Source organism: Oenanthe melanoleuca, chromosome 6, assembly GCF_029582105.1.
Source record: "Oenanthe melanoleuca isolate GR-GAL-2019-014 chromosome 6, OMel1.0, whole genome shotgun sequence".
NCBI classification, from domain to species: domain Eukaryota; kingdom Metazoa; phylum Chordata; class Aves; order Passeriformes; family Muscicapidae; genus Oenanthe; species Oenanthe melanoleuca.
This window is the reverse complement of record NC_079340.1, coordinates 26,887,944-26,915,331: the sequence shown is the minus strand read 5'-3', so window position 1 is coordinate 26,915,331 and position 27,388 is coordinate 26,887,944. Positions and strand designations below refer to the sequence as shown.

General features: G+C 38.8%; 1 protein-coding gene across 1 annotated transcript in view; it reads left to right on the top strand.

Moving 5' to 3' along the window:
- The window catches only part of NRAP (nebulin related anchoring protein), a 48,657-nt gene that overhangs the window by 19,634 nt on the left and 1,635 nt on the right, over positions 1-27,388 (top strand). Inside the window, exons 16-41 of the mRNA XM_056494446.1 lie at positions 313-417; positions 1,580-1,687; positions 2,508-2,609; positions 3,123-3,320; positions 3,541-3,645; positions 5,859-5,957; positions 6,983-7,087; positions 7,532-7,639; positions 8,242-8,553; positions 9,615-9,719; positions 11,863-11,961; positions 13,761-13,865; positions 14,242-14,349; positions 14,787-14,900; positions 16,222-16,419; positions 17,610-17,714; positions 18,718-18,816; positions 19,635-19,739; positions 20,106-20,213; positions 21,791-22,102; positions 22,866-22,970; positions 23,625-23,723; positions 23,842-23,946; positions 25,457-25,564; positions 26,225-26,536; positions 26,764-26,916. Coding sequence (XP_056350421.1) covers positions 313-417; positions 1,580-1,687; positions 2,508-2,609; positions 3,123-3,320; positions 3,541-3,645; positions 5,859-5,957; positions 6,983-7,087; positions 7,532-7,639; positions 8,242-8,553; positions 9,615-9,719; positions 11,863-11,961; positions 13,761-13,865; positions 14,242-14,349; positions 14,787-14,900; positions 16,222-16,419; positions 17,610-17,714; positions 18,718-18,816; positions 19,635-19,739; positions 20,106-20,213; positions 21,791-22,102; positions 22,866-22,970; positions 23,625-23,723; positions 23,842-23,946; positions 25,457-25,564; positions 26,225-26,536; positions 26,764-26,916 — 3,582 coding nt within the window. The remainder of the gene's footprint in view (positions 1-312; positions 418-1,579; positions 1,688-2,507; positions 2,610-3,122; positions 3,321-3,540; positions 3,646-5,858; positions 5,958-6,982; positions 7,088-7,531; positions 7,640-8,241; positions 8,554-9,614; positions 9,720-11,862; positions 11,962-13,760; positions 13,866-14,241; positions 14,350-14,786; positions 14,901-16,221; positions 16,420-17,609; positions 17,715-18,717; positions 18,817-19,634; positions 19,740-20,105; positions 20,214-21,790; positions 22,103-22,865; positions 22,971-23,624; positions 23,724-23,841; positions 23,947-25,456; positions 25,565-26,224; positions 26,537-26,763; positions 26,917-27,388) is intronic.

Sequence of the window (27,388 nt, the reverse complement as noted above, 5' to 3'; positions counted from 1 at the left end):
TTTTAAGATTTGTATCAATGTGTTTTTTAAAGAAATTTTCTGTGTATTTATTAAGACAAGGTTTTGAATTTCATCTTTTGTACTTAAGGATAATCAGTAGCTCTTTTATTTATAGAATTAATTTCTACTTCCTAGTGCTTAAGTAAAAGTTTGCTTATTGCCTTCACATTTGTATCATAAATTCCTATGAGTGTATTTGTAATTTATGGCACCAATAACCTGAAATTTAACAGCAATCAATCAGCATAATGGTTCTATTTTTATCAATTCAAAAATGACTGAGTTTCATGCTGACCTTTTCAACACATGCAGTTGAACTACCGAGCCCAGTATGAGAAGACAAAAACAAATTACACTCTACCCCAGGATGTACCACTACTAGTGAAAGCAAAAGCCAATGCTGAGTTGTACAGTGAGGTAAGTCAGGCCTTGGGGAAATACTGGCACTCATGATGCTGTTAACAGACTGAAATTATTGTAAAGATGATGACACTCTTTCTGGAAGCATTCAGCACTTGTAATTTGTAATACACAACATGAAATATGGTGCCCAGAATAGACAGGGATCCTATTTCAAGGACAGTGAAACCTCTAGACTTTTTTTCCCAAGATATTTTCAGATGATCTGAATTCCTTTAAATCAGTAAATCAGTATTCACTCCACAAAACTAACTGCTTCTGAGGTGACATTTGTATGAAGAACCAACATTTGCACAGTTCTAGTAATCCAAAGTCCACTGAAGTCAATGGAAAGAAAAAGTGACTTTGGCCAACTTGGATCAAGCCCACTGTTGCTCCATTTATAATTCCTGGCAAAAGTGATTCATTTAGAGTCTTATGGGTAAAAACCAAGTACTTGCAGGAAAAGTTGAATTTCTATTTAATTTTTTAAGTCATTGATAATTTCAGAGGAAAACACCCCAAGACAAGGGCAAAATGAGGAAAAAAGTCTCCAGATTTTATTGGTGTGACTTTTATTTTAAAACCAGTTTCATGATTTTTCATGGGTTTGGGTTGACATTGCTGCAAGTTTTTTTGTGTCTTGTGGTTTTCCTCTAAGTTTTATTTGAGTTGCATTGGCAGAGTGTTGTGAAAGAACATTCTTTGCATCTGTACTGTGTTGGGATGCATGCTCATTATTAGATTCTGGTAAAATATAAAGATGCAAAAAGCCAAATCCACAAACTGGGGCTTCCTGGAAACCTTGTACTTTCATTAGGTGCATGCATAGTGTGGATGAAGTGGATCAAGGCATACTTGATCTTGCTTTAATGGAATTTCAAGTAGAATCTTGAAAAATAGCTTAAAAACCCCTCCCTCCTCCATATCTGCCTGAAATTGAGAATTATTGGTGGATGTTCTGGGACATTAGGTGCCTGTGAACTTCAAGAATAAATTTTTGACTCAATCCTAGACAATTAATTAGCTCAAAAATGACAATGAGCTGTGACTTGAGAAGGTCCCAGTTTGTGGACTGAGCACATTTATGCTTCTGTTTTCCTCTGAGCCATTTCCACCTTTGTTTGAAAATCCTGTGTGTTTATGTGTTAGTGACATGTTGCTGTCTTTCCTTTCTCAGATTAAGTACAAGGAAGGCTGGGAGAAGAGTAAGGGCCATGGCTTTGAAATGAAACTTGATTCTCTGCCTTTACTTGCTGCCAAAGCTTCAAGGGATCTTGCCAGTGATGTATGTTATGCATTTAGTAACCTGGGAATTATTCTTTATATAAGTAGCTATAGCACAGGGAAATAAAGCAGAGCTCACTTCTTCTAGTTTTTTAAATCCTGCATTTGGCTGTCCATCTTTCTCAATGGCTAATGAACACTTGGAAACTTTCTCAGATTCTGCTGTGAAATTTTAGTCTCCAAAAATTACTTTTTAAAAATCTTGTATACAGTGTGAAGCAAAATTTACACAGTAAACCCACAGTGAAATTCAGGGTTTTGAATTGTTTATAGCCTTAAAAATAGTATTATCATCTACTACAAAGGGAATGCATATTTCTATAGTCTGTTCCCTTAACATAAACACATGAATATAAAAAAAATTCCAAAAAAAATCTTTCTAAACAACTTATATCAAGATTTTTAGCCTGTGGAGAGGCAGAAAAGTGAGACACATTTTCTGCAGCTGGAAAGTGTTCAGCAGTGGTGGAGATTCTAAAATCCCACCTCATTAAAAAAATCAAGGCTTGAATTCCTTGCCTGGATTGATTCCTTATCTTGCCTCTAATAACCAGATAATTTAGCTAATCAGAAGAATTAAAGTTCATAAGCATATGCACCTCAGAGGGCTGAGCCTTAAAGAATGAGGTTAAAGACCTCAAAAATGAGACTGACCTTGCATCTTTGGAATTTCTGAGAAAATCTGGGAAATTTGAGGTGACTGTGAGGGAATCAGACTGAGCTCTTCTAAATTTTGAGCATCCGAATCATCAGTGAAGAACATATTGCTCATCTGAAGGGTAATTGGAAATATTCTTAGATTTATGCTGCTTTTTGGACAGATTAAATATAAAGAAGAATATGAAAAAACAAAAGGAAAAGCAACTGAAACCAAGGATTCAAGACTTTTGCACTCTCTGAAGGTGGCCAAGATGAGTAGTGAGGTAAATAATTTCTCTTATACATCTTATGTTTTTCATAATTATGTAACTTTGAGCAACACTATACAATTTATAACTGTTCTGCTCTCACTGTAAGAAATTCTTGGAAGCATTTGACAAAATTGGTTTCCTTCACCATCTGTTAATCTGCAATGATTGCACAGCAGGGGATTTTGGGCAATAGTGTCCTTATTTTGGGGCAGGAAAATAACATCCTGTTGAAACCTCAATATGAAATATAACAAATTATCATAAATCATGAACAAAATATCATCATATTAAGACCTCAATATAAACACTTCTAGATAGGACTTTCAAGTCTGTAAAGGTATGTTTAAAAGTAAGATATACTGTAACAAAATTTATCCTGGCATCTGTTTTGTCCCTTATAGGACCTGATTTCTACCTGTGTTTGGGTTTTTTTGCCTAATCTGTGTAAGGGCCCAAACAAGAGAGGTAACTTTGATGGCTTTGTGATACCTGATACAGACAATCTATTTTCATTGCTATTTCTAGATTGCCTACAAAAAGGGTTTTGAGGAGAGCAAGGCCCACTTCCATCTGCCCATGGATATGATAAACCTGAGGCATGCTAAGAGGGCTCAGGCTCTTGCCAGTGACTTGGATTACAGAACAAGACTCCATGAGTACACAGTGCTTCCAGAAGATATGAAGACCAAGTGGGCAAAGAAGGCCTATGGTCTCCAGAGTGATGTAAGATGCTGTACACCCACCTTAACTGCTAAAAGCAGTACAAGAGATTATAATTTTTCCATTTGAGGTTGATTCTTGTTTTGTATGAACAGTGTCAGATTCTACTATGGCTTTTTAAAATGTCTTTGCAATGGCTGTGAAACTGCAAAGGGTGCACATGTTCACTTGCAAACATTATACTCATGTTCTCTGTGCCAATAAATGTAATTTTCCTCTGCAGCTCCAATATAGGGCAGATCTGACATGGATGAAAGGAGCTGGATGCATCACAGAAGGAAGTCTCAATATACAACAGGCCAAAAAGGCAGGAGACTTAGTCAGTGAGGTAAGCAAAGTTCTCAGGCCTGTTGTTTGTTCAAAGGGTCATGCATACTTATTTCATTGTGTGGAATAGGTAAGAGATTCCTAACAAGAAATACCTGAGAAAAGGAAAAACTGATGGCATAATTTAGTTATTCTATAGTTTAGAAGATTCTGGGTTAGAGATTAAAATTATGTTTTCCCTTTATGTAATTATCAAAATAATCTGTGAGGAAGAGATCCCTGTAGTTGTGCTTCCATCTCTTTTCATTCTCCTGCACATTTTGCAGAGCAGCATTGAATTTCCATTGAGTTTCATATGCTGCATGAAGTACAAAGGGGCTTTAAGGAGCAGTATTGAAAAATTAAATCTTTGTTAGCCATAGTTGAAAATTTCCTTGCTCCTTGGCAAGCAGGGGCTGTGACTTTACTGGCAGTTTCAGCTTTTGCTGCTTTTCCTTGCTTTTGCTTTATTAATTCATGGCTTTGCACTGCCATTAACCTTATGGAAGTAAACTTCCTCAGCAGTCTCACTAGTGCTAGAAAAACTAGAGACCAGAGAGAAGAGTAAATTAGGGGAAGTTTGACAAGAAGGATAAAATCCCACTTAGTTCTGGAAGGAGGAACAGAAGCCAGTTAGTTACTGGTGATCACACTCTGACACCTTGGGTCTCTGACATCCTCTCACTACTCCTGCAAGGGGAAAAATACATCTTAGAAGCAAAAGAAGAGCAGCTACCTCAGATCTGGTGTCTTGCTATGGGCAGACTGACATCTGCTTCTGGGGAGTGCTGTAGTAATAATCACTTCCACAAATATTTAATCCATAATGATCTGCCTTTTCATTCCAGTGCTGTGCAAGGCCAGGAGATGGCTGACAGCCACCTGAACTGGAGACTGGTGGATATTATTTCAGAGATCTCTATTGCCATACAAAGGCTGCTGTTTTGTCATTTCTTTGCAGGATGTCACTACATTGTGTTCCCTGCAATGTGACAAAACATGCTGGTTTTAATCTGCCTCCCTCCCTCTCATCCAGGTTTCTAAAATAAAGCATGAGCACCTCTTTGAAGTGCTGCATGCTTTTTTAACTTCTGTTTTGTGTTCTCCTAGCAGAGACACAGTGTAAACTGATCTGTTCACCCATCAGTTCAAACAGAAGAATTTCTCTCCTGAAATGCCAGATAATGAAAAAAATGCATTTACACCCTTTCTAGGTTGAATGCCCCACTTCATGACTGAACTGGTAGAATAAGAATTCAATTAAATTAAACAAGTGTTTGCTTGGTCTCCCCTATCACCTGTTGTTTGAAACAGAGTCCTGCATTTCCTTGTATTATCTCAAAGAGAGAAAGGATGCTTAGCTCACACTCAAATGAGTGGTGCAAAAGGTTGAGGCAAAGACACTAACTAAAAACAGGCTCTAAAGCCTTATGAAGTCAATTAAAGTTTTCCATTCACTTCAGTGTGTTGCAGATGTAAAACAAAATGTAAAATTGAATGAAACTATGGACAGTCTTATTTACCAAACTAAAAATATTAGTCTCTATGCACATTTGTCCATTGAAATGGATTTTATATAAGTACTGGCACCAGAGGATGAGTAAAAAACAATATTTTTTCCCATGCCTGAGACTTGAACTTGTGGAGGCCTCTCATAGCTGCTCATCCCAGAAAGGCTTGACTGCAATGTCCATGCCTTGCTTTGCTTTGAAAAGAGGAAGACTGGGAAGATTTTGAGTTCAAGTTGCTTTCAGGACTCTGAAATTGTTCAATTTAATTATCATCTTAGTAGTTTAAAAATATCTCAGTAACATAAGTTCAGTGATTTGGATCACCCATGCATGTGCTTGAGAAATCTCTTGTAAGGAAACGAGATAATAACACTGACTGTGGCTTATCAGCTCTCTTGGGTCCTGACTAAAATCATACATCTGGTTGGTGAGACACCTGGGTCCTGTAAGATATGTGGACAGCACATCTGGCACCAAAGATACCATGCCTGCAGTGACTGCAACAGTGCATTTAGCACACACCTGTGCACTGCCCTCCTCACCTCAAAATATCAGCAGTGGGTAGTACCTGGAAGCTTATCTTGTTGATACCTGTGCTAAAACTCTTTTGGGAATTTACAGGCCACTTCTGGCTCTATCACTCATGTATTTTTTAAAAAAGTGATACATTTTTTGGGGGAAGGCAAGTAGAAAATTTTGTGTAACTTGCTTTAATTTGCTGTAGAAAAAGTACAGGCAGAAGGCTGATGCTCTGAAGTTCACCAGTGTGGCTGACAGTTCTCAGATCAAGCATGCCAAGAAAAGCCAGGAACTTCAAAGTGATGTGAGTCCTTGACTGAGTTTGTCTCTTTGCAATCAGCTTAGGCATAATGTGGTCATTCCTGACATGTGTACACCAGTGTGATGGTAGGAGAGCCCCCAGCCATGAAGCATTTCAATGTATAAAGTTTCTTCAGATTCATTCTGAGGGGTTTTATTGTTTATTTGATTAATTCTCTCCTGGAATTCTTGAACTAGAGCAACAGCAAGAAACACCAAGCCCATTGGGAATGGGCTCCTCACTCTTGTTACTCATCTCTTGTGTGCTGGACAAGCTGCCTTTCTGTGTGTGCTGAAATCAGAATAGTAACCACAGATTTAGAACTTTAGAGTAGGGACTTCTCTTTCTGTAGGAGGTAAGAAACATAGCACTTTGTGAAATGGGGCATATTTTCATAGTTTTTCAACAGCTCCTCCAAGAAATTCATGGGCTAAAACAGAGCAGTTAATTTCTCTACTGTTGTAGCCCTGGGATATAAAATGGGGATGATTTCTACTCAGATCATAAAAAGGTCCTTGATGTTTTCATTCCAAGTTGTAATGTTAGTCCTCACTGGAATATTGTGTCAGCAATTACATTTAGGTCACAAATGTTCTCTGCAGATTCAATTGCTTTGTGTTCTTCATTTCATGCCTAGAATTCTCTGTTTCTATGTCCTATGAAAGGCTTTCATTCTACCCAACAAGTAGCAGCAGTTTAACACAGGGTGAAATATATCCTTGCATGCATTTTGTAGAGTGTTAATTGCTTTATAGCTAGATAAGTAGCTAACTTTGAGAAATAAAATTAAAGTATCCTGATATATGTGCTGTTTCAAAGCTTCCTGTAAATTTGACCAGTAGTAGTTGACTCTGTAGGTCAGTTTTTAACTCAATATTTAACATAAAAGTTCAAGATGCTAAAGAATAACTTTCCCAAATAAATTAACTGTTACAAATACTTGAATATTTGGGGTGTTTTAACCAGTATTCCTTCAACATCAAATGTGAACTACTGCTTTTTGACCCTGCTTTGCTTCCTGTGGACAGGTTGCCTACAGGTCAGGGAAAGAGCAGTTCCTTCATCAGTACACCATCAGCAAAGATGACCCTGTCTTCATGCTGGCCAAAGCAAATGCTGCCAATATCAGTGAGGTACTGTGTGATTCCCTCACTCCTGTGAATGGTTACAGCTGCTGTGAAATCCTTGTTCTGTAGGTGAAACATTTGTTCTTTCTCAGAGAAGGTCCTCATGTTTAACATATAAAAACTTGAAATTTAATTCCATGCTCCTAATAAATAGTAGTCTGCTGTTCTGTTTGCCACTTCTAGAGTTTGAAGCTGTGCATTTTCCCATGCTTCCAGGCAAGCAGCACACTGACAGTTTCACTGGAGCCAGTGGGATGTTGGGGTTGCAGTAACCAGAGCATCCACAGTTGCAGGATGCAAAGGATGACACCAGGATCTGATCTGTAGCCATGTGGTTTCTGAGCATGGGGTGTAGGGGGGACTCATTACTTGAGAGCTTTCACTGTGAATACAGAACAAATAGAATGGATTGATAGTAATAAAGAAACTGTGCTGCTGTCATCTCTTTAGAAACTCTACAGGAGCAGCTGGGAGAAGCAGAAGGAAAAAGGATTTGTGCTTCGTTTGGATGCTTTGTCATTCTTGACAGCTAAGGCAAAGAGGGATCTGGCAAGTGATGTGAGTATGGACTCCATCAACCTTCTTTTTCTCAGGACACCTGACAGTCCAGGCTGCTGCTAGTGTTGGGGATGTGTCACATATGTCTCTGTGCTCTGAGCCACCCTCACTGGATTCGTGCTAAGGAGTGATGGAGGAATTGTCTGGGTGATTGGCATTCTGTAATTAGTCAGAAGGTTTGCTCTAAGCAATTCAGAGCTTTTCCCCACATGCTGACTGTGTTTTCCTATTCTCATTTTGACCTGAGGGTGAATTTTAGAACTTGAAGTGGAAATCTCCTGTGAAACATCATAACTGAATACATCTGCCTGGCCAGAAAATTCCTGAAAGAACCTTCTGACCTCTTGAAGAATGTTGTTTTTCCTAGAGAGAACCAAAAAGAAAATATTTCTTACACGTTTTTGTGAATGTATTATTACCAAGGAAGGGCTTATTCTTTATAGACACTGATTTCTAAGGCATTTCATTCTATTTTGCAAATGATCTTGCTTGTATGAGGACCCAGCATGCCACACCACTGACAGACCATTGCTTTACTCCCAGTAAGGGTATCAGTTTGGCAGCTGAAATAATTTACTCTTGGTCTGTTTTCTTCTTCACAGGTTAAATATAAGGAAGGTTATGAGAAGATGAAGGGTAAGCTCATTGGAGTGAGAGCTGTGGAGGAGGATTCGCAGATGGCTCATTCCCTGCAGGTGTCAAAGCTGCAGAGTGATCTGGAGTACAAGAAGGCCTTTGAGGGCACCAAGAGTCAGTTCCAGATGCCCATGGATATGGTTAACCTTGTTCATGCCAAAAAGGCTCAGAACCTGGCCACAGATGTAGGATACAGGACATCTCTCCACCAGTACACAGCCCTGCCCACGGACAGGAGGGTGGCCTGGGCCAAGTGGGCGTATGGATTGCAAAGTGATGTAAGTGCAGAGCTGCCCCCCATCCTCAGCCCCACCTAGGGCTGGCTTCCTTCAGGCATTCATGCTTGTAATGCCATGACATCCTAATGCACCTGATTTTTCAGCTATTAAACAGGGAATATTAACAGTAAATATTAACCACTTATTTCCTCAAGGGGTATGTCTAAGTTGTGCAGTGTTTTGGAGGAGGGTTATAACTCCACTTATGAGCATGGCTTCTTCAAAGCCTACTTCAAATGCTGATAAAGCACTAGGATTCCTATATGATGTACATTTTTTTTTTGTTTCCTAGTGTACAGGGAGGCTAAATAATGTATGGTGATAAAATTGGTGATAAAATTCCACATGGAGACCACATGTTCAGCTGTAACCATCAGATGAACTGTCTGATACTGTACACAGTTAAGTTAGACTTTCCATTCTGAGGTTGTAAGTCAGAGCTTTTCAAGGAGACTGAGATAGAAATGTGTACAGGCCTTGTTGAGGTATGGCTTTGTGAATTTTTGAGAAATCAGCCAAGCATTTAAATTCAGTCTTGGTAGAAGAGATTTTGTGAAGTGAGAAGTGCTCCTGTACTCTTCTTCCTTAAAGACACATAGAAAAACAAACAAAACAAAATGTTTTGTCTCCAGTAAAAAAAAAAGGGTATGGTTTGGGAAATGCTAAGTATAATTTTCTTTTTATTGCAAGTCATGGATGAACTTTTAAAGAGTGCCCCTATACAATAAAACTGAAGTTAGAGTAAAAATTGCAAGCAACAGTAAGGTATAGACCACCTTTAAAAATTACCTTGCAAGGCATATTGCACAAGTGCTGGTGTGTCCTTATACTTCTATTTCATTCTGATTTTGGTTTTTTTTGGGTTTTTTTTTTTTTTTTTTGTTGGTTTTTTTTGTTCTTGTTTTTTTGGTTTTTTTGCTTTCCTTGCAACTCTGCAATAGTGAATAAAACAAAAGCAGGAGCTAATTTGACTTCATTGTTGTTCCAGAGATGTCAGAGTCCTTTAATGGCATTTTAAGTGTATGAATGCCGACAATAGGACATTTTCTTTCCTTTGTCAGAACCGATACAGAGCAGACTTGAACTGGATGAAAGGAGCTGGATGGATAGCCACTGGGTCATTAAATGTGGAACAGGCTAAGAAGGCAGGAGAACTCATTAGTGAGGTGAGATTTCATGACAGCATGTAACAGAATTTGCTGCATAATGTGTGCAAAATGTCTGTATAAAATTAAAATAATTTCCACTCAAAGGGGAAAGAAAAAGGCATACCACATGAAAGCCCTCAAAACCAGGGATAGGACTGGTAATTAGGGGGAAACCAGATACCAAACACATACCAGTAGGAGTCCATATAGCCTTTGCAAAAACAAAGTAGGTGACAAATGATATTATGAATAATAATGGCAATCAAACAGTGCTCAATTGCTACCCACTAGCCTACCTTTTTAATGAACCAAAACAGGAGAGATGATGAAAAAATGGAGACATTGGACCCAGAACCTTCTTTTGTAACAGACACACGTGTCCTTCTTGCTCGTTTTTCATATATATTCATGCTAGCTATGGAAATTCATATAGATATATCTGTCTGTAGAGATATCTGTCTATCTGCCTATCTATCTATCTATCTATCTATCTATCTATCTATCTATCTATCTATCTATCTACTCAAGTAGTTTTCATCCTTATTTCTCCCTGTAACCAATATCACTGACAGGAGAGGGCAGACTCCAGAATATTTTGTGCCTGTTCCATCAGGCCTTCAAATGAAGTTCTGGTGGAAATGGTTAAAAGGTTCATAATATTCTGTTATTTCAGAGGTAGTCCTGCTGGTCAAATCTGTTGCTGTAAGAGATTGAATCCTGTGATTTTTCAATAGCTATGATGCAGGAATAATGTGTCTATTCAGTCTGTGGTGTCTCAGAAAAACACCAGTCATCCTTTCACAGCTGACTGATTGCTAACACTATATTTTTTCCCCATATAATCATCCATTGTGAACAAGGATTTTTTTTAGACACCATAAATGAGATCCTCAGCTAGTGTCAAACAAGGTAGCTTTATAAAAGCTGGTACAGTAATGCCAGCTGGAATAGTAACTGTGAATCTGTATAGGTATTCCATTTGGATGTTACTGTAGTGAAATCTGCTGAGTAGAAATTTTACCTTCTAGGTTGTTCATCTCAACCTCTTTGTGAGTATTAAGTAATGTTAGATGCCTATGAGCCTCGTCCTTTCTTACATATGTGACTAGTCCTTCTAATATTGCTAAAAAACAATTACCAGAATATAATCTCTAGCAATTTTATGCAGAGATGTTCTGGTCAACACTGCTTTGTCTCCAAATCTGATTAAAACAAGGCATAAACCACTTTTGTTCCCTGTTAAACTCAGTAAGATTGCTCATTTTAAAGATATGACTTTTGGAAGCCAAAACATTGCTTATAAGCTTATAATACTTTAAAGTGCTTACATTGGTATTTTTAGTCTTTGAAGGGTCAAGATGTTGCCTTAAATAAACTTCTGTAAGTCACAGCTCAGTTTAAAGGAAAATGACAAGCTGTGAGTTATCTCATTTGAAAATTTTGGAATTTGCATTCCAAATTTGCATTTGGAAAATTTAGTATGTTCTATTTGGAGAAGTGATAAGGGTATTGATGGATTTAAGACAACTCCTGCAGGAAGGGAAGCTTTTATGAACTGGCCAAATGGAAAAAGTGTCATTTTTTCATTGAGCTGCCTACACCTTAATTATGTGTATATAACAAGACCAAGAAGCTCTCAGAAGCTGCTATGAGTCCTTAGCAGCAAGAAAAATGAATATCATTATCTAGAAGATATGCCATAACAATTAGGTACAGTGTCAATGACTGCACAGATTTGCTGCAGGTTTAAGGTTTGTAGTTTAACTAAACTACAAGTTAAATGATTTCTGTTATTAACACACTACAATTTATCATTTCTTGCTTAAAGGAACTATAAATTAAAAATACAATTGGTCATACTGTATTTGAAGTAATGTGGAAAAGATTTTAAAATCCTGAGTTCTGGAGTATTTAGGTAAGCAGAACCTGATTTTGAAATATTTTTCTTATATTTAAAGATTAATATTAATTGGCAAAAGGTTATTGTTAAATTGAAACAAATATTAATCTGAAAGTACCTAGGACATAAAGATGAGGAAAGAGGAATAATAATTATGTTCACAAATTCACTCTAATCTCCAGCAACCTATGATTTTTCTCTTTCAAATAGCATGAAAGAGCAGCACAAAATTCACAGCTTTGATCTTTTTCTGCTCAACAGAAGAAGTACCGTCAGCATCCATATGCTTTGAAGTTTACCAGTATTAAAGACACTCCTGAGATGATCCAGGCTAGAATTAGTTATAACCAGGCTGTGGATGTAAGTTATAATGTATATACATTATGATTATAAGAGTGGTATCCTCTTTGAACGACCTGATTGAAGCACTGGCTTTCTCTCTCTCTCTTTCTCTGAGATTATCCTTGGGAACCATGAAACTTCTGTATTCTGCTGTGGTGCATCCCACAAAGAGCATCTTTCTAACTTGGACTGGGAAGAGATCCCACAGAAGTGAATGGGATTTTCATACAGAAAGCACTTTCTGTCCCATTTATTTTCAGAAGTAAAATTTAGGAGTAAAGCTGACCTTTGACCTTTAAAGGATTTTGGCCTTTTAATATTTATTAAAGAAGAACATGTTTTGGGTTCTTTCCCCTTTTCAAACAGATCTTTCAAATTTCAGTTTCTTATATTCTTTGGAAACAAAATATAAGGCAGCTTGACAAGGAAGGAAAAATAAATTATTTCAAGCTGTCATCCTGCTGAGAGAGAAATCCAGGAGGGGAAACCTTAAAGGGAAGAATTGAGGCTGTTTGGTGTTTAAACATGTTTATTTTTAATAGAAGAGCGATTTAAAAATATTGTAGACTTAACTGGGATAATACAGAAGTGAATAATAAGCAAAAGTCACTCAAAAAAGACAAGTTTCAAACATGAGAGGATGTTTTATTGTGAAAATAGATATTTTTAAAGTGAAGGAGAAGATGAAAGACTTTGTGTAAAACACATGCTATTGTAATACTTTTGGTGTCTGTGCCTTTGGTTTAATTAATAAGATTCAAAAGGCTTACATCTCAGGCAGGATAAAATAAGTCATTTTGTTCCACTGAGCCACAGTCAAAACCAGTCTGGTGCTCTACTTCTTCACTCATGGAGCTCTCATTAATTTTCCTCTTATGGAGCTGCAGCACAAAAAATTGTCAGATGGGTGAAATGGAGGGGTCCATCATAACCTAGAGGGTCTTGAACTCTCCTGCAGAAATAACAGCCTGGGAAAGGCAGCTCAGGTGCTCTAGCCATGGGTCATATCTGAGGCCAAGAAAAGGTGTTTGTCTGTACCCACCTGAAAGTTATGGTGCCCATGTAAGAAGAAAACTAGGCTGGCAAAGAAAAATACTAAGAGAAGGGGTGCTCTGCACAGCCATTGCAGGGGAAGTTCCAGCTCCAGTTAACTGCACAGAACTCCTCTTACCTGTCTGCAGACATCTGAAAGTTGTCCTGGGCCAGCTCTGTGTTCTTCCTCCAAGGGTTGATGTGAGTGGCACACACAGACACACCTATGATGGGATAAATCACCTTCTGAGGTGTTTAAATCTCTTCCCCTTGGCTATTGAGGACCCCTCTGTAACTAATTCTGGAAAATAATTTGGAGCAATTGCACAGAGATGTACCATCCCGTTTATCTGCTAAAACTGAACACCTTTGGAGAGGTGTTTGTTCTGATCTTCAACTCTCTGTATTTCTGTGGAATTTCAAAGTGCTAGTGGGCTACTCATTGCTGCACACTCTCAGTTATTACTGTTTATTTTTCTTCTCCCCACTCACATATGTTAGAAGTTTTATCAAATTAATATTCAAACATCTGAATTTTCATATACATTGATTTACACACTCAAAACTTCAAGGAGCTCCTCTCTAGCATACTCCAGCTGATAAGTGTATCAGGCTCCCAAAGCCTTTTGAATCCATTTTGACAGGTACAATTACCTGTATTTATTAATGCCTCTGCTGCTTTTCTGTAGTGTTTGCTTTCCATAAACTTAATTGTTAATGTTTTTGTTTGAACTAATGATTGAACATGTAGAGAGTACTTGCAACTGAAATACATCTCTTTTCAGAGGCTGTACAAGGAGCATGGAGAGAGTGTAAAGCATCAGTATACACCAACGACAGATCTTCCTGAAATCCTTCAAGCCAAATTAAATGCTATGAATATCAGTGAGGTATAAACCTGACCTATAATATTTTAAAGGAAAGGGAAAATGTTGATAGTGCTTTGCTGTTTGTCCTAAACAGGAAATCATACTAGATTTCTTTCCTTTCCCCATTATATGATCATTCTGTGGTCCAAATATTTCTGAAGTACTGCAGGAAATCAAACTTCATCTCCAACTTCACCTACATTAGAAAGATTAAGAATGAACAAACAGTCTTTTATAATGGACAATTGTCTTGCAATAATTCCTGTTGTGCATTGATAATTTCATTTGTGTTTTCCCTCTGCATTAGAATGTGGTAACACTTCTGGGATATCAATTATGCTGTGATGCCAACCCTCTGAACAGCCAACCTTCTTTATTTCTGTTCCATCTTCCCTAGACTCGTTACAAGGAGTCCTGGAGAAGGATGCAAGGTGGTGGCTATCAGCTGAAGCTGGATGCCCTCCCCTTCCAGGCAGCCAAGGCTTCGGGTGAAATCATAAGTGATGTACGTGAGCGCCCTGCTGACATTGTGCAGTGACCTGTCAGGCACTCCAGGCTGCACCTGCCCTGCTGGGTGACTCTGGATGGAAACAGCATGTCCAGCCAGCTCTGCATCTGGGACACATCTGGCCTCAGACTAGTTAGTGCTGCTTTTGGAGGTGCAGCCACCGTCAGGTGTTATTGGTAAATAAGCAAAGGCAGGTTGGAGAAAGCAAAGCTGAGCAGTTTGCCTGCTGCAGACTGGTCATTCACAGGGATTGCAGCTGGGTAAGGTCTTCCTAGAACCCACTAAAGCTTCATTCAGATTTATTATCATACTCAATATTGTTAGAATTTACTCAATTGTGAAAAATGTATGTATTATGAAAACCCTTTGATTCAGGTTTTAACTAATACTTCTCTTTACTCCTATCCACATTTCTCTCCCTATTTCCTTTCTAGCACAAATATAAGGAGGCATTTGAGAAAATGAAAGGGCAGATGGCTGGCTCGTGTGGCCTGGATGGTGACATTCATATTGCTCATTCAGTCCATGCAACATCTCTGCAGAGTGATGTAAGTACAAGGAAGAAGATGGGGGCATCCTTGAATTGGTTTCCTAACTGTGAGCAGCTCCTCAAGGAAGATGCACTTAGCTGTGGACTAGCTGTGGAATAGCCTATTATTTAAAACTAAAGGCTTTCTGTCCCACTTTCCAGATATTTTAATATAATCATGATATTCTTGCCATTCTTCTACATTATTTACAGTAATATTAATTTGACAGTAAAAGAAGCCTGTGTTCTAGCACACTCTGCTTCATACCACCAGTGCTATCACAGAATATTTTACTCAGTGAAAGCATCACTCAGATGCAGGTCTAATTGAGAATTAGCACTGGTCTTTGTACAGAAGTAAATTAAGTTAGTTGTTCAGGATTTATTTTCAGTTTATTTTTTTTCTGAAAGACCAAAGGATGAATGAGTCTATGGAATTTCAAGTTGGACTTTTTTGTTTGGAGAATGGTTCCCATCTGGTCTTGACCTGTGCTATGAATCACATCATTTGTTGTTTGCTTATAAGAATTGTAACTCTTCAGTGCATTTTGAAGGCTGTGGCTTGATGCAGAAAGCAGTGAAATATATGAGAGTGTGTTCATGGTTCTCAGAAGTGCTGGCCTTGGAGTGATGGCAGGCTTAGACAAATGGTAACAGGAAGTGTCTGAAGAGCTCATCCATCTGTCAGGTTACTCTAAGTCATTTGATGACCACCAATAACTCTGGATTGTTCATTATCCCAATGAACAGCCTAAACATCTCAAATTTGCATAATCTAATTGGGATCTGTCATGTGAAAAAAGTTCTTTGAAGATTTCTGCATCTTTCTTCTCCTGGACAGAGAAAAGAAGTGAAAAAAAAACAACCCAGCACTAAAAATTTGTCTAAAATTATGAAACTAAACTGGCCAAATCAACAAATATTTTGGCCTGAGGGTTTGTTCTAATTCTAATATAGATAAGGCTACTTGCATGTTTTACTCAGGCAGTAGCTGCCCCTTTTTGTGGCACTTTCTAAACATGCAGAGAAATAGCACTTCTCTTGCCAGTTTGGTTGATTTTATAGGTTTAATGTATCAAGTTTTAATAAAAGCTAACTAAATAAATTATCTCAGCTTAATTGAATATAATATAGATGGGCACTTTTTGATAAAGAATAGGCTGCCACATATTCTAATTATAATTATTGATCTTTCACAGTATGGTTAAACAACTTAAGGAACTTGTGTTAAAAAGAATAATTTATACTGCAAAATGGAAGAAATATGAGGAACGTCTCTTCTGATCAAAACCTGAATTTTAATTACTTTGCTGTGATATCTATGTGATCTCATTTGATAGGTGAAATACAAGCAAGGTTTTGAGGACACCAAGTCTCAGTTCCACCTGCCACTGGATATGATACACTTGGTGCACGCCAGGAAAGCCCAGTCCCTGGTCAGTGAGCAGGAGTACAGGCAGCTGCTGCACCAGTACACTGCCCTGGCTGATGATGTGAGGCTGCAGTGTGCCAAGAACGCCTACAAACTGCAGAGTGAGGTAATGGCAACGTGCCCCACCTCGCATTTTAGAGAGATAAAGCCTTTAATGATTGAGTAGAGAAGGGTTTTCAGGTGAGGATGATTGGACAGTTGGTAAAAATATTCTCTTTAAGGTCTTTCTAACAGCCCTTTACCAACTGTGTTTACAACTTGGTTTGGATCTGGGTGAAATTTCATGTGTGCTTTCACAAGAAAGATTTGATTTGTAATACATGTATAAGCCCTGGCCCAAGACACATCCACTGAAATTCTAAGGATAAGCTTAACTCCCTATGTAGTCCTGAGTAAAGTTAACTAAATAATGCCTTACAGATCTGTAGGCAGAGCTTGAGCAAAGTGTTTTTCATAGACCACATTGCCCTGCAGACCTCAGGAGGGGCTGTATCTTAAAAACATACCTGGCCACAAAATGCTCAAAATGCTGCTGTATATCACCTTAACACTTTCAGCCAACAGACTTAGAGATGGCAGACTGTGTCCAAACAAGTGTAACATCAGATGCCAGTTGTGTTACCCTAATTTGGGTGAAACACACATTATCAGAGATTCTGAGTCAGGTTTCCATCCATCCTACTCCTCACCCTTCCCATTATCAAATTGTATTGTATTGTATTGTATTGTATTGTATTGTACTGAAATATATTTATCAGGAACCTATTGGTAACTTTTGGAAATCAGTATTTACAGGGAGTCACTGCTAGGTTTGGTGGTCCAGAAAATATTTTAATGAAGGGTATGCAGTGCTATTTTTTCTTGGTGTTCCATGCTTATATTATGACCATTCAGAGCTGTTAAAAATCAAGAGTAGTTTGTCTGCAGTTTCTCTTGCTTAAAAGAGATAGAAAACTTATTTTCTTATGTTTTTATAAACTGGTCTTATTTTATGTATATTTATAAATCAATAACATCTACCTGTGATTTTTGTGTTATATATGAAGAAAATTTATGTACCTAGAAAGGGTTTTTTCAAGGTTACAGGTGGAAGACAAGAGTTGAAGCAGCATTTGGTGCTCATGAGGCTCAGTATTCCTCAGAGTCCTGTCAGGGCTGTATCCACACAGCCACATTCATAAACACAAGAACTCTCTGGTAGATACTTTTTAATGGATTTATTGTATATTTTTTGGTGAATAAATATAGGGTATCTCAACTTCAAACTCCTAATTACTTCTGCTTGGTTTTCCTTAGAATTTGTATCGGTCTGACATGAACTTCATGCGAGGCGTTGGATGTATTACCCCGGGGGCCCTGGAGATTGAAGGGAAGAAGAAAGCTTCTGAACTCATCAGTGAGGTAACAAAAGAGGGGTTTGATTTCTCCACTATGAACAAGAGTTTGCCAGATGTCTTTCTATTAGACTGGGCTGGCAAAGTGACTCACAGGATAATGCCAGACTCCCTCCCCTTGTGTTTGATCATTCTGCTCGTGTCCTAACTGCAGATGGGTGAACCTGATGGAGTTTTAGGCTTTGCAAACTTTGCTAACTTATTTTGCAAATCTTTTCTCAGACCCAGCAGGTAGTTGTTTTATGTTACTTATTTAGGAGTTTAAATGGGCTTTTAAAACTAAAAATAAAGCTGTGCCTATCTGTAGTAAGTACCTGGTACTATTTGTCTGAAATTAGAATGAACTCTGCAGTGCCCAGAGTGTTACAGGGTCCTCATCTCTACTCCTCCTTTACAGTCTGTTTTTCACCTGCTGCTTTTGTGTGCTATTGTTTTTCTCCCTCTGGAGCTGGACTTTTATTTCATCTGTTATGCTCTCTTCGTGCAGTCCCTCCTAGTTTCAAATCTTGCATCTTTTGCCCATATTCACATAGATGTGGAACAAGGAAAAGTAGGAATGTTCTAGGGAACAAATCCCTGCTTGCAGTGGCCTTGCAGTTGTTTTGTTCACAATTGACATTGGGCCACAGGCCAGGTGAAACCTTTTTTTTCCTCACAAAAAAATCCAATGGGCTTGTTCAGCTCCTTCTCTCTTTGGACTGGACTGCCTGTGCTGTAATTCCACTACCCTGGGTTAATGACACCAAGGGATGAAATAACCTCATTACTGTTTTCAGCATATTCAGCACAGCAGCACTTTTCTTTCACTATTCCCTATTTACTTTTCATTTCCCCTGTGAGACTTGAATGCACCTAACTCAGAATAGCAAAAGATAAATTAGTCTAAGGATTAATAGACAAACTAGAGTTTTAAACACAAGAAGCAGTACTAGACCGGTGGAATTGGAAAAAATCCCTTATCTGACAAGGCAATTTCCTTATTCTGCTCATTTTTCTTTGTGTGAACTCAGAGTAAATACCGTCAGCAGCCGCATTCCTTCAAGTACACGTCGGTGACAGACTCTCCTGGCCTCCTTCATGCAAAATTCAGCAATATGATTGCTAATGAGGTAGGCTCTCCTAACCTGAATCACAACATACGCTCTTCAAAATGCAGCAAGCTGGGGATGGAGAACTGGGGAAGAGACAGCCCTGCTCTGAAAGCAAAATGCATCAAAATAAGAAAAGCATCATTGATTTGTGCTTTTTCACAGTTAGGTCTCTTTTTTTGGTTTATTTCCAAACATTTAATTTTCAATCCAATCTCTTTCAAAAACCTCACATAGTACCCATACAACAGAGTTCCATTATGAAGTTTTTTTGCATGAAACAGAGACTCAAAAATCAGGACTGTGGGGTGTTCTAAAGGGAGCTCATTTGCATAGTATGATTCACATTTGAGGGCTCCTCAAGAAGCCTTTTCCTTTTAAAAAAGAATCACTTTTCTAAATTCTGAAAAAAACAAGACGAAACCTACAGAAAAATTATCAAAATCCTATATAATAGCTTGGAAAAAAAATTCAAGCTAGAAAATATGCCCAGTCTCCCAGAAATGCTTGCCTTTTTATTTCCCACACATTCACAATGCCCTTGACATTCTTAGGCCTACTTTTGCCCTGCTGGGAACATCACAATGCAAGGCTGAGAATGTAGTGGTTTGGCATCATCATATATTTATAGAAATTAGTGCAGATGTCCTTTATGCCTTGCCAAAGCCCCACATCTTTATGCCCAGAAAAAAAACTTTGCCATTTCAATGATACACTCAGCTCTTTTCAATGATGGCTGACTACAGCTGTCACAATCATTAACAACTTAAGTACTGCTGTTGTATTACTGAAACAAGAGAGAAAATTAATTTCAGTTGTCTCTTTGATGTCTTTGCCAGCGCCTGTATAAAGCAGCAGGAGAGGACAGTCAGCACCACTACACACCAACACTGGGTCTGCCAGAGTTTACACGGGCAAGAATTAATGCAGCCAACCTCAGTGATGTAAGAATTTGTTCTGTATTCCTTACAATTTATCTCAGATGCAGGATGAATTGTGCAGTGGCAAGGAAGATGGATAAGTAGAGGAAATTTGAGGTCTATTCTATTTATGCTTTGCCTGATTTGATTATAATGATATTTATCTCCATTAGCATATATACGGTTGTGAGTAAATTAAATCTACATAAAGAACGAGACTTGTTTTGTCTGAGTTAGTAGGATTTCCCAAAGATAATTAAAAAAAAAATTCCTTTGATTAAAAAGAATGAGACTGTAACACAGAATAACAAATGAAAGATGGTTCCTTTGTTTGTTCCTTTGTGCATTTAAAAGTAAAGCAGCAGTCTACATGTGCCTTTCCCACTTTAGGCAAAATACAGAGAATCTTGGCATAATCTACGTGCTCAAGGCTACAAGCTGACAATGGAAGCACTCCCATTCCAGACTGCCAGGGCCTCCAGAGAAATTGCCAGTGATGTGAGTTGAATGATTCAACCTCCCTTCTTGCCTAATTTCTGTTAACTTCATGTAAAACAATGTCTAAAGCAGATTTTCCTGAATTAAAGCAACTCCATAACCATGTGAGACAAGTGTGAGACAGAATATATTACTTATGAATGAGATTCTTTGTGTGAATTAGGAAAAAAAAGAAGAGGAAGAATCGCTGCTAATCGGGAACCAAGCCAGGTTAAACATCTTCCAGTGGGAAATAGCAAATGAATTAAAGTATTTGCAAACTGAAAAAAAACAGAAATTCTCCTCTTTTTCAGGCTTTTAGCTCCCCATATTATAAAGTGCCCACTAACTCTGTCCACTCTGTTTTGAGCTGGCTTTTGGAAGTGTTTAATGTTTTCAAATTGAAATGAAGTCATAAAAAGTTGAGAGTTTTTTGAATCCCCAAAAATCCGGAGTTACCTGTCTGGTTAGGAAGCAAAAATCAGTGCAAGTTCCTGTAAATATATATCCCCTTAACTTCTAAAATAGAGGAAACAAGTCATCTTATCCTTATAAATATCCCATCATTTGAATTGTCATATACATGATGGTACCCATTTCTCACAAAGCCTAAGTTCATCCCTCCTTCACAAGATATATAATAAATTATAGGAAAATGTAGAAAGTCTTCATTTTGTATAGTATTTAGTTGCATACTTTGTCTCTAATGTGATAAAATATGGATATATTTCACATGTGTTTAATGAAGCAACCATTTCTAGCTGTAATTTATAATATATACTTAACCATATTTTGCAGAGTGCTTTTGGTTACAGCTTCAGATCTGCTCTAGAGGGTACAAGTCCATAATAGAATTACATCCACTTACAACAGATCTGAATTTGGCCCTTCATCTTCACAGCACTTTATAAACATTAGATGCTGTAATTTAATCCCCACAACTCTCTTGTGTGGTAGATAAGTGTTATTATCCCATTTCAACTACATTATGAACTCTTCAGGGCCCAGGCCTTCCCTTTAAAGTTCTAAGCACCCTGTTGATGCTGTATAAATAAGCATTATCATCATCATCACTATTTCACAGAGAGGATAAATGCAAGATCACAGGGAGAGTCATAGTCCCAGCTAAGATGAGAATGAGGGGTTGCTGGTTCTTATTCTTTCCAGGAAAACTGAATTTACTCTTTAAAATAGCTGGGTGGCATTTGCAAATCTGAAGGCTACAGAGTGCATGGTGTTTTGCTTTTGTATAGATTCTTTTTCCTTCTGTCTTTTGTTTGTTTCTCTCACATTCTCAATCCTAACAATGGGAATAAAATTTTCAGAGAGATAATAGAAGTACGTGATTTGAGGTTAAACATGATCAATTTTTGGGTGTATTCAGAAAATGCAATGAGTTACACTTAACTTCAATGTTGCATCTCCTGTGGTATTTAAACATGAGAGCAATGGGATATTCAAACAATTGCTTTCCAGTGCTACATACATACTGGTTTTACAGAAAACATAGATGTTTCAGTAATTTATCTTAAGTTATTTGCAATAGCCAGTCTAAGTTTGGCCCATTTTCACATTTACCCTTTTTCTAAAATGTTTAGTACCAATATAAACACAATTTTGTGATGGAGAGAGGAAAATGCATTGGTGCCAGAAGTGTTCTGGATGACGCCAGGTTGCTGCACTGCTTGCACGCTGCCAAGTTACAGAGTGACCAGGAGTACAAGAAGGGATCCCAGGACGTGTGGTCTCAGTTTCATCTGCCCATGGACATGGTCAATCTTGTCCATGCCAGGAGAGCCCAGGCCTTAGCGAGTGACCAAGATTACAGAAAGAGACTCCATGAATTTACAGCACTCCCAGAAGACATGAAGATGAAGTGGGCCAAAAGAGCCCACATGCTACAGAGTGAGGTAAAATCTTTATTTTGGACCCTACCAGCATGTACTGCTCCCTAGAGAGTGACAGGGAGAACCTCAGCACTTGGCTCTTGCCTTCAGAGCCCCAAGGCAGGAGTGCAGACAAATGGTGATGATGGTTTTGCCCATGCCTTCACTGCCTGGTAGAGTAATGTACAGCACACATGAGTTAGCTGGTTGTCACCTCTTTTTAACATGTAGGGGAGAACAAAAATGAAGAATGGGTGACTGGATTAAAGTCCCACACTGAGACACCATGACTCTGAAGTGAAATCAGGATTGTTGGAATTGCAGGCACTTTGCAGACTCTCACTTTTCATTGGGTCTGCCTGATTTTCTTTAATAGATTAGGATGTAAAAGCAAGCCTTTAATGTGAGTAAAGAAAGAGTAATGTGTCCTCCTAGAAATGGGGTTAACGAGGAACCATGAACCAGATAAAATAATTAGTATTCCTGACTTGAACTCACCTCATAAAATTATTTCAAAAGAGGTTCTTTTACGCCCAGTACAAACAGGTTATTACTTACTGCTTTGAGTCATACTAATTCACTCGTGGGGCCTTCTCTTGTAACTTGCATATGATACATTATTTAATTCCTGGTGGAACGAACAAATGCAAACAGTTTGGCTTCACGATCTGATATGTGCATGGCAAATGAAAAACCTCAAAATGTGAGTATGAACCAGGGAGTTTTTTAAAAAACCTTAATAGCTGTGGATACAAAACTGATAGTTAACGATTTTCATTTTTAACAGCATCGCTATAAATCAGACCTGAACTTCATGAAAGGAGTTGGTTGGATGGCTCTGAGATCTCCGCATATAGAAAGTGTAAAGAAGGCTGGAGAGCTCATCAGTGAGGTAACTGATAAATCTTTCATGGGATAGCAAGTCTGTAGGAATTGTTTACCATCAAGGCTCCTCGTTACATGACACTTACGAATGTAGCTTATCATTTCCTTTTGATGTGGGAGCCTGTTTATACAAGGTGTAAGTTACCAAGAAGCAGTATGGGAGATGCAAGTCCACTGTGTGACACCTGCTGAATATTTTCCATTCCAAATGGAACACAAGAGTATAAGCAAAACATGTAGTAATAAATAGATGCAGGAAACTCCATTATGAAATTCTAAGCAGGTGGTTATGGAAGTTGTATAGAAAGATACAGCGCTGACAACCACACTGAAGGGGCATTTGCCTGCTCAGTATCATGCATTAATGGAGAAAAATTATGAGCTGTCAAAAGTGTAGTGTTCAAAAGCTTTTTGCATGTGAATTTTTAGTGGGAAGTCCTTTGCATAGACACACGCACAAAAAAGTTCTGTGCCTGATACAAAGGCACCCCCAGTCCCTAGCTGAAAGAGCAACTGAGACTAAAGCAGAGCAGCAGCTTCAGAAGAGAGTCTTTTATGTTTTACCCCAGTTATCACACTCTTGGAATTCTTATATATCATTAACAGAAACATCTTGTGTTTTTTTCCTTTGTTTGGTTTTGTTGCCTCCTGCCCCTCTCAGGTAAAGTACCGTCAGAAGCCAGAAAGTCTCAAGTTCACTGCTGTGGTTGACTCTCCGAGTTTGATTCATGCCAAAAACAGCTACCTCCAGTGCAATGATGTAGGTTACATTCTAATGTATAAATGATCTTAACTTTTGCTGTACCATGATGCATACAAGAATTGATCTTGACATTGCTTCCAGTGTCATCCTCATTCAGTGTTTTTTGTCCCCACAGAGGCTGTACAAGGCTGGAGGCTCTGAAGACAGGCACAGGTACACCCTCCCTCCTGATCATCCGGATTTTATCCGAGCCCGCCAGAATGCACTTTACATCAGTGATGTAAGCAAACCCTCTCCTTTGGGCAGCTGACTTGGTAAACTTGTTAGGGAATAAAAACTTCCATTTATGTAGAAGCCAATTTCTCAGAGCCTGACCAGAGCTAAAAGAAGCCAGAGGCAGTGCACTGCCAATGTGTTCCTAGGTTTGGGCTGGAGGAATTGGGGAAAATCTGCTAACTTTCCTTTTGAGTATTCATTTAATTTTCTAGGGCACTAAGCCATTATTAAGGATTTCAAACCTTCATTATAGATATGATTAGTTTACAATTTAAAATCTTGTTGGTTTTGTTTGGGTGAGGGAGGAGAAAGAATTCTCTTTCCTAGACCATGTATTCTACCTTTCTGAAGCTTCGACACTGTGTTGAAGTGATCCCTTAGGTATAGTTGTCATCAATCTGGATGTAACTGAATCAGTGAGTGGAAGTAGTTTAAAGAGAATTTGTTTCCACGTTATCTCATACAGAGGAGCTCAGTCTATTCCTAATGTCCTGTTCCCTGACTAAAAAGCTGTTGTCTTTACTTGTAGAGTCAGAATGACCTTAGTTTGTAAGGAGCTTTAAGATAGGTGAAATAAACAAATAGAAATTACATTTTTGAAGCAATAGAGAAAAATTTAAAAAGGCAAATATTGTGTGCAAGGATTGCACACAAGTGAAAGGTCAGCCCTGTTAGCAAGGTGTACAGTGATTGCTTCAGCCCTGCTGTCTTGCAGGATTTCTGGCATCTCAGTTTACTTTTAAATTTATCACCACCTAGCACTACATTCACTGATGAAACAGAAGATTGTCTTAAACTGTGGAGTGGATTTTGTGCTTTTTTTCGTATGGCCACAAACCCCAGAAGGGACGAATCAAAGACTTACAGAAAGCAAATGAATAAAATCAGAAAGGGACAGCCAAAAGTGTCAGCTAAGATGCCATGGCTGTGTAGCAGGACCTGCAGACTGGAAGCTATTTTAAGAAAGCTACTAATGGAAGAAGAACCAAATCTAGAGCAATTTCTCTTCAGGATGTAAATGTGATTCACATCCTCAAAGTCACATTAGAACTGGCTGTTATTCCACATGAGTTAATGAAGCCACATGTGGCTGGGGATAGAGATGAGGATCATTTGAAAAGCTTGAAATAACTGGTATTGAAATGAGGATGCCAGGAAACCCAAGACACTGTGAGTGGATGCATCAAAAGAGAGAATAAGGGCAATATCAATGCAATATTGATGTGACTGATGCATCACAGTTTCTAATAGAAATTAAATCACATCAAAAACAACCACATTCAAGTACAAAAGGAAACCCTGGTGGCACTTTTCAGATGAGGCATTTTATCATTATGGTGAATAGAAAAGAAGTTGAAGTGCTATAGAACTGGATCAAAACCTTGGAGATGGTACTGATGACTCTTGATACAAATAAGCCCAGTAGGATAAAACATTTATTATTGCAGTTATGGGACTGCATTTAAGAAACTGCAGGGGGAAATGACTGTTTTGTTCTTTTCTTTTCAACACAGAAATTGTATAAAACATCTTGGGAACAGACAAGGGCATCTGGCTATGATTTCAGGATTGATGCCATCCCATTCCAGACAGCAAAGGCTTCAAGAGAGATTGCTAGTGATGTAAGAATTGTTCTGTTTCAAACACTTCCCAATCCTCTTCCCATGCCACCCCATCCTGTGAAAATGGGTGAAGTCTGACATGAGAGAACGTTGTTCTGGTGTGGAAAATTGGTGATCCAACAGAACAAAGTGCTGGTTAAGAGCAAAGACTTCCAACTAAGGGCTACCATTAGTTCTGTCCAATATGAGGTTGTTCTGTCTTACATCCCAAGAGTTTTTCTTGGGAAGACTTACTATGATTTAATGAAATAAAATAGGTACTAGGCTATGAATAGTTAAAACATGGTCTGGGATAAAGTGGGTTATCTTTGAACACAGAAGACCACAGCTGGCAAGAAAGCTAAAGATGGAGAAGCTTCATTGGTTGAGCTGTGCATTGTGTGTGCCCAAGAGTGCAACAGTAGGAGGATCTCTGATTACTTTTGAGAGATGAGCATTTTGGGCCCCCTAAGTCTTTCCACTCCTTTAAAAATGAACACAAAGGTAATTCTTCTAAAGTGTCTTGTTAGATTAGGAGATGTAGTTTGATATCAAACAAACCCTTGGTCTTTGTGCACTACAGGAAATATGATTGATAGCTAGGGGAGGATGAGTTATTTTATAACAGAATTTGAAGGTAATTTGAATGTGAAAATGAGATTTCCTCTGCACTTCCTGCAGTACAAATACAGAGAAGCCTTCCTGAGAGACAGAGGCCAGCAAATTGGATTCCTCAGTGCAAACGATGATCCCAAAATCAGACATGTCCTCAGAGTGGGGAAACTCCAGAGCGACCTCCAGTACAGGAATGATTATGCCCTAAACATGGCACAGTTCCAGAGTCACCTCAACCAGCCAGGATTCCTTCATGCCAAGAGAAGCCAGCAGCTTGCAAGCAATGTTAACTACAGGCAGCCCTTGCACCAATACACTTGTGACCCTGAGCAGCTAAATGTGAAACATGCAAAGCAAGCCTACAAGCTGCAGAGTGATGTAAGTGTGGCTGAGTGACACGGTCCTTCCCTGGGCTGGGGGCTGTCTGTGCAATCTCCTTTGCAACAAAATCACCTGGAAAGAACCACAGTCTGCTTGCTAAAAATGAATAATTAGTTTATTATTGACTCTGCTGCTCCTTTATATGCTCTCTCTTGAATACCCAGGGCATGAGATTTGGTTAGAGCTCAGCAAAATAAAACCTGGTGCATGTTTCATTCTCTCAGGTGGAGTACAAGTCTGACTTGAACTGGCTCAGAGGCATTGGCTGGACTCCCCCAGGCTCTCACAAGGTGGAAATGGCAAGGAGAGCTGCTGAGCTGGCATACCTTCGGGAGATGGGATTGCTGCGTGCTTCTGCTCAGTACAGACCTGCAGCTGTAAGTGGAGCAAACCTTCCTTCTCACTAACCCCAACAGCTCTGCTCCTTACCTGCACACATCTGTCTAACACCTTTGAATGCTCCCTGGGGTCTAGTTCTCCCTATTATCTGAACAGGATATGTGCACTTCCCTCTTGCAGCTTTGTGCCTTAGTGTACATCTTAATTTGAAGAGCCTTTGAGGGGAATTCAGCAGTGCCAGCAGTCAGATCTCCAGGTGTCCCAGTACCTCTGAGGAAAGCAGAGGTAGAAGGGGCTCCCCATGCAACTCCCATTCTCTTTTCCCATTTTCATCAGGAACCACGTGTTGCCATGTAATTCCATGTTGCCATGTAATTCCATGTTGCCATGTAATCTCCACTGGCAGCTGTATTGACAGGCTGAGTGTGGCTCCTAACAGCATAAAATGTGCTCTGGGAGGCTTTGTGCAAAGGGGCAATGCTCCAGCCTCCTCTGTCTCTGTCCAGCTCA